The sequence below is a fragment of the Engraulis encrasicolus genome, unplaced genomic scaffold, assembly GCF_034702125.1.
Source record: "Engraulis encrasicolus isolate BLACKSEA-1 unplaced genomic scaffold, IST_EnEncr_1.0 scaffold_67_np1212, whole genome shotgun sequence".
Lineage (NCBI taxonomy): Eukaryota > Metazoa > Chordata > Actinopteri > Clupeiformes > Engraulidae > Engraulis > Engraulis encrasicolus.
The window spans coordinates 185,001-192,500 of NW_026946005.1; the positions used below are offsets into that span (position 1 = coordinate 185,001).

The 7,500-nt window shown below is 47.9% G+C and overlaps 1 protein-coding gene across 1 annotated transcript in view; it reads right to left on the minus strand.

Moving 5' to 3' along the window:
- The window catches only part of adamts18 (ADAM metallopeptidase with thrombospondin type 1 motif, 18), a 124,451-nt gene that overhangs the window by 497 nt on the left and 116,454 nt on the right, over positions 1–7,500 (minus strand). The window contains exons 18-21 of the mRNA XM_063193934.1: positions 4,343–4,537; positions 3,019–3,174; positions 2,392–2,472; positions 52–226 (exon numbers count right to left, since the gene is read on the minus strand). Of these exons, the coding sequence (XP_063050004.1) occupies positions 52–226; positions 2,392–2,472; positions 3,019–3,174; positions 4,343–4,537 (607 nt within the window). The remainder of the gene's footprint in view (positions 1–51; positions 227–2,391; positions 2,473–3,018; positions 3,175–4,342; positions 4,538–7,500) is intronic.

Consider the following 7,500-nt stretch of genomic DNA (forward strand, 5'->3'; position numbering starts at 1 on the left):
TACATTTCAGTGTAAGGTATTGTGATTTAATGTATTTTCTGATATTCATACCTTTTCGCGTGGGTGTGTGTGCGTTCCCGTGGGAAGGAGGGGCCGGGCAGAAGTGTGTGTTGCAGGCCCTGGAGCTGGTGGGCCTCTGGTGGGGCGGGCAGCCCGATGCGGGGCGACCCTGCCGCAGACACTGGGTAGAACGGGTCTGGACCCCACCGCCACACGACACAGAACACTATGGCAGAAGAGGAAAACATACAAATACAGTATTATTTATTTGTATGGTAAAGCAAGGCAGGGCAAGTTTATTTGTAAAGCGCATTTCATACACAGGTGCAACTCAATGTCCTTCACACAAAAAACAAATGCAAAAAGAAAGGAAGAAAGAAAGAAAGAAATTAGAGTCAAGGAAAATTTAAAACATTAAGATAAAAGGTAAAAAAAACCCATATAATTTAAGATAGGGGAAAGCATCTGAGAACACCGACAGACAGACAGACAGGCAGACAGGCAGGCAGGCAGGCAGTCCCACACAGACCTCATCACTACACAATACCTAGCAGTGTATTAGAGAAGAAATTCATTAGAATATATTATTAGTGGTATAAGGTGTCCGCACAGACATCATAGAACTAATAAAACACAGGGGTAGCGCCATCTTGAGGGTATTGAGGGTACAGGGCCAGCAGTGGGTACACTGACTTTAGATTGCTGTGATTTTGTTGTCATGATTATTATTGTAAATCGTTGTAATTATGGTGTAAACTGTTTAACATGCACCTTGACAGGCACCTATCAAACGTGAAAAGACAGACAGAAAGACATCCTGACGCAGGGCGAGCTTGCCGCAGACACTGGGTGAAGCGGCTCTAGACTCCACCGCCACGCGAAACCGAGCGCTGTTGTGTACTGTAGGCAGTGTTCATTTTAGTCTAGACTAGACTAGACAACATATTATTACAATACATTACATTACATTGCATTTGGCAGACGCTTTATAACCAAAGCGACTTTCAAAAGAGGACATAATCAAGCCAACATCACAAGCAAATACAAAGTGCACAGGAGATATACAGAACAAGTGCAATTACAAAGAGGGGTTAGTCGACTAGCCCTTTGACAGTTTTAGTTGATTCAATTCTGACTCAATAAAAAAAGATTGGTGAAACTGAGAAAACTAGACTAAAATGTTTAGGACTTTTAGTCAACTAAATAATGACAACTAAATTATTTGTGAAAGACTAAAAACGACTAAGACTAAGAACTTACTCTTAGTCGACTAAATTTTGCCAAAAACATTCAAATGTAGAATTATTAGGACTGTTAGAAGCATAGTAGACGGAAAGACAGACAGGCAGGCAGACAGACACAAGACAGTGTTTTGGTGTCTTTTGGTGGAGCAGCCACTGGGTGGAGCCAGTTTACACCACAAGACACAAAGCACTGTAAGGACACAGACAATATCACCCACTGCATAACATCATCAGAGACCGACAGACACAATAAATGTGAGTAAACTTGTAGGTGCCCAACGCGTTCCGCCTGCCCGATGTGTCCCCTTATGACTTTCACGTTTTAAATGTTTGTTTTGCAGCCGTCAGAACATTAACTCAAAGAGATGTTGCATATTTATTTCATACCTTTACTTTATATTGTTGTTTTACATCAAATGCCGTTTGTCGCTGTAAATAACGTGATATTATGCTCTGAATTGGTTAGCTGACCAGTTGGTGACCTTATTTAGCGTTTCTGTGACGGTTCTATATTATTATAAAACAGACAGTTTAAAACGCAAACTTCCTCCTGCAAAATAAACACTTAAAACGAGATAGTAAAAATTAGCGGCACAGATCAGGCAATTTCTCTTCCGTATACGTCATACTGTGCATGTGCAGTGTGCAAAGGGAACACATCACGCAGGCCCGTTGGGCACCGACATAACTGAGTATTATTGGATGTGGACAGAGAGAGAGAAGAGGCTGTTTCTATGACGACATTGTCGTTGGCAACCATGCAGTGCTGAACTGGTGAGACGAGAGAGAGAGGACATGGACAGAGAGGAGAAGAAAGAGGAGAGAGGAAGGAAGGAAGGAAGGAAGAAGAGGAAAGTGGGAAAAGAGAAGGAGGAAAGAGAGAGGAAGAGGAGGAAGACAAGAGGCTTTACACTTGACTGGCATTCGCTGTGATAGCATCACCCACACATGAACGCGCCCAGACACACACACACACACACACACACACACACACACACACACACACACACACACACACACACACACACACACACACACACACACACACACACACACACACACACACACAGCCTCAAACACCACCCTCCACTCCAAGGCACAAACAAACACAGTTACCACAGTTACCATGTCATCCTTCCATGCATACCTGTTGCCATGGTGAAGAGTACCATCCCAGGACCACAGCATTGGGGGTCTGACCACCAGGCCCAGGGGCAGGAGCAGGCGGCTGGACCAGGGGTGTCTGGGGCTGGGGAGATCTGGGCTGCGGTGGGGGTTGAACCTTGGGGGTCTGGGGCTGGGCAGGAGGAGATCTAGGCTGGGCAGGCAGAGGCTGACCCAGGGGTGGAGGAAGTCTGGCCTGGGGTGGGGGCTGTGGGCTGTGAGGCTGACCCAGGGAAGGTGGCTGGGGATGGGGCTGGGGAGGAGATGGGGATCTGGGTTGGAGTGGAGGCGTGTTTTGGGGTGGAGGATGAGGATGGGGTCTGGCTGGGACCTGGGGTACCACGTGTGGTGCCTGGGGGAGTTTAGGCTGTGGCTGGTGGGGGACCTGTGGTGGGGGTTGTTGAGGCCGGTTTGAATGAGGAGGAGGGGGCTGTGCTTGGGGTATCTGATTTGGGAGATGATGGTAATGTGGGGGCTGGGGGGGCTGGGGGACGTTATGGAGCGGGGGTTTATAGGGGGGAGGGGGTTGCGTGCGGTTTGGAGTCCGGGCAGGGGGGGGTGCGTGTGCCGGTGGGGGAGTGGGAGGGGGAGGGGGAGGAGGAGGAGGGGGGCAGGGCCCACTGCTGCAGCCCTGCTGAAGCTCGGACGGGGGTTTGGGCAAGTTACGGCAGCGCCTGACGGGGAACTCCACATAGCCCCCTCTAGTGGTTGACTCGCCACATCGCAGCTCCCGTCGGCGCACGCCCGTCCCGCACGACACAGAGCACTGAGGAGAAGAGAAGACACAAGTATGAGTATGCAGGCAGGTGAGAGCTGTGCATGTCTTTCGTGCAAAAAGCCCAATTCACACACGTCGCTGCAAGCTACTCGCTCAGCGAATGAACTCAATAGAATGTCAATGTGTTCCAGCGAGACTAGCAGGCGAGTAGGCGAGTCCTGTACAAGCAATGCGATGTGGGCGGATCCCGAGTTGAAAATATTTTATCTTCGAGCGAGGCGAGTAAGCGAGTAACCAATTGGAAGGCAGAGTTCGGTACGTCTCGCCTGTTCATTGGCAGTTAAAGCCGCGGGAACTTTCAGCGAACGTTCCATGATAGAGTGGTGAGTACAGTAGGTGAGCAAGCGAGAAGCTTGTAAATAGCAGCGATGTGTGTGTACGGCCCTTAATTCACACACATCGCTGCAAGTTACTCGCTCAGCTAGTGAGGTGAATAGAATGTCACATAATCTAATTTTAATCTCCTTCTAATGTTGTTTTATGTTTATTATTTTATGGTTTTTATTGTGTAATTTTATCTCTTTATCCATATTGATTTGTTCTGTTTTGTCTGTGTCCTGTCTGTAATGTAACTGTTATGTGTGCTGCCGCCTTGGCCAGGGCTCACTTGTAAAAGAGAATTTTATTCTCAATGTGATTTTATTTCCCTGGTAAAATAAAGGTAAAATAAAAAAAAATAAAAATAAAAAAAAAATGTGTTCCAGTGAAGCGAGTAGGCAAGGAGAGTACAAGCGATGCGATGTGGGTAGATTCCGAGTTCAAAATGTTTTAACTACGAGCGAGGCTAGTAGGTGAGTAACCAATTGGAATGGAGTATTGTGTGTGAAGTGAACAAGGCTTTACAGTGTATGTGTGTGTGTGTGTGTTTGTGTGTGTGTGTGTATGTGCGTGTGTGCGTGCGTTCACTTCAACACATGTACATGTTTAAACAAAGGCGTAGGTCAGAGGTAGTGCGACGGTGCTCTTTAGTTAGACGTAACTTAGAGATGTATGATGAAATCCAAGGCACTCTTCGTCTTCATTAAAAAGCTTTTAATTAAATGTAGCTTCATATGCTTAAATGTAGTTCATATTTGAACATTAAAATTTGCCAACATGTTTTGGCCAAACATTGGCCTTCATCAGTGCATGTTTGTCAGAGCTCCAGCAGACCTACCTCGCTCCATGGTGTGGTGACCCACTGGAGGCGCTCGTTCCTGGGGCAGCGCGTGAGGACGCAGGCCTCCTGGGCCCGGGGCTTCTGGTGCTGCTTGCACATGCTGTCCGGCACCACCACGGCACGCGCTCCCGGGTCAGTGCTGCGGCAGAACACCCCTCGCTTACGAAGCCCACGGCCACACGTCTTGGAGCACTGCACACATACAGGAAATGGAAGACAGTTGGTGAGTGTGTGTGTATTTGTATGTGTGTGTGTGTGTGTGTGTGTGTGTGTGTGTGTGTGTGTGTGTGTGTGTGTGTGTGTGTGTGTGTGTGTGTGTGTGTGTGTGTGTGTGTGTGTGTGTGTGTGTGTGTGTGTGTGTGTGTGCGCGCGCAAATGTTTGATGAGGGGGTGAAATGAGTGATGAGTGGAGCTAAAAAGATTTGATATTTGAAAGCACCTTTGAAACAGAGTGTCAAAAATACAGACAATGGATGACAATCAAACACAGGCAGACAGGCTGACTGACTGACGGAAAGCCAAGACCACAAAGCACAAAGCTTTGGAGAGAAGAAAGCAGAAGAGAGAAAAAAAACTTAATTTAATTAAACGTGTGAGTGTGTGTGTGTGTGGATGAGTGTGTCTGTGTGTGTGTGCTTTGTGCGTGTACGTGTGTATGTTTTGTGCATGTGTGCTAGTGTGCTTGTGTATGTGTATGTGTATGTGTAGTATGTGTGTGTGCCTGTGCATGTTTGCTACTTTGTGTGTGCGTGTGTGTGTGTGTGTGTGTGTGTGTGTGTGTGTGTGTGTGTGTGTGTGTGTGTGTGTGTGTGTGCTGTGTGTGTGTGTGTGTGTGTGTGTGTGTGTGTGTGTGTGTGTGTGTGTGTGTATGCGTGTGTGTTTTGTGCATGTGCGTGTGTGTATGTGTGAGTGTTTTGTGCATGTGTGTGTGTGTGTGTGTGTGTGCGCGCGCACGCACATGTGTGTCTGAAGAAGAGAGGGAGAGAAGAAAGAGGCGAGACGTCTCTTGTAGATGCACAGAGCATTTGTCTGACCTTGGAAAAGGTCAAGTTGGTGCCATTCCGGATCATGTGTGTCTGCTGCTGTTATGTGTGTGTCCTTTAGTGTGTGTGTGTGTGTGTGTGTGTGTGTGTGTGTGTGTGTGTGTGTGTGTGAGTGTGTGTGTGTGTGTGTGTGTGTGTGTGTGTGTATGTGTGTGTGTGTGTCCGTGTGTCAGTGTGTGTGTGTGCGCGTGTGTGTGTGTGTGTGTGTGTGTGTGTGTGTGTGTGTGTGTGTGTATGTCAGTGTGTGGGTGTATGTGTGTGCGTGTGCGTGTGCGTGCGCGCGTGTGTGTGCGTGTGTTTGTGTGCGTGTGTGTGCGCGCGCGTGTGTGCGTGTTCTTGTGTGTGTGTGTGTGTGTGTTCTTGTGTGTGTGTTCATCCTAGGCCATCACAATTCATAGTGTGGGATGCCAGTCCTCAGCCTTTCTGAACACACACACACACAGAGAGTGACAGCGACAGAGATGCTTTGAAGCACTTTCATTGAAATGTGGGGCAGGACAATTCAATAACCGATTTGGCAAATGCCATAATCGATTCAGCATGTTTTTTCAAGTTTCAATTACTTCCGAGGGCATTTCTTGAGAAAATAAACTTTAAATTAAAGCAATTCAAAGCATTAAAAACGTCAGAACTGATACACACAACAACCAATACAATGTTGTTCAGACAGCTTCTATAGCCTCGTGACTGATGAAAAGTTTGCCTTGCCGTCAGTAGAAATGTAATGCATTGCAATGCATCCTAGAATCGAATTGAATCAATTTGAATGGTTCGTAATCGAATCGAATCGTACGGGCAGTACCAACGCACAACCCTACTAAATTACATAACTTAAGGACACAAAATGAAAACAAGCATACTAACATCAGCATATGACATCCACTCAAGGCCAAGACCTGTGCTACAACATTTCACCAGCAGAGGTCAGACTAGTACTTTTACTCAGCCCTTTCTATTGTGACTTCAGCACTCAAGTTCTCAACCTCTCCAGTCCTGAAGCCACTAAAACGTTGTTCCTTGTTCTTCTACGTTTACATCGTTTAGACAGGACACTAGCCTGAGTGAGTTACACTCTGACATGTGGCGCTGTGTTAGCAGCTCACAAAGTTCAGTGGAGCTTGAGATTGCTGGGCCTCAGTCCTGATACAGTATGATGATGTGTTCTGGTCCAGTTCATACTACTGTGCATCTGTGGAGCTGCCAGCTGGGGCCCAGAACACAATGTGGCGTGCGTGTGTGTGTGTGTGTGCGTACGTGCGTGAGTGCGTGCGTGCATGCGTGCGTGCGTGTGTGTGTGTGTGTGCGTACGTGCGTGAGTGCATGCGTGCGTGCGTGTGTGTGTATCCGTGTGTGTGTGCGTGTGTGTGTGTGTGTGTGCACGCGTGTGCGTATGTGTCCGTGTGTGTAGGTATATGTGTGGGTGTGTGTGCGTGTGTGTGTGTGTGTGCGTGTGTGTGCGTGCGTGTGCGTGTGCGTGCGTGTGTGTGTTTTCTATGTGTGTGCCATGACCCGGTTGTCACGGGTCGTAAAATAGAGAGCCAAGTGGCAGTCGCTTCAGTGCTCTTGGGTTGAACTAGCTGGACCCAGTCACACACTTAGTCGCTCACTTATTTGCACGTGTGTGTGTGTGCACGCGTGTGTGTGTGTGTGTGTGTGTGCGTGTGTGTGTCGCCCGCTCTGCGACAGCTGTTGCTAATCGGTTTCACTGCCGCGTCGCCTGCCAACACACTTGGGCTGACACACACACACACACACACACACACACACACACACACACACACACACACACACACACACACACACACACACACACACACACACACACACACACACACACACACACACACACACACACACACACACACACATACACACACACAATGTCAATGCTTAAATGCTGTGGCCTGCCAACACGCTGCTTCGTTTGACAGTTACAGGCCAGCCGAGAGAGCGGAACAATGACTTGGAGAGGCATTAGTTTTAAAAGCCCAACGTGCAGCAAATTAAGACCTGTGTGCATACATGTGTGTGTGTGTGTGTGTGTGTGTGTGTGTGTGTGTGTGTGTGTGTGTGTGTGTGTGTGTGTGTGTGTGTGTGTGTGTGTGTGTGTGT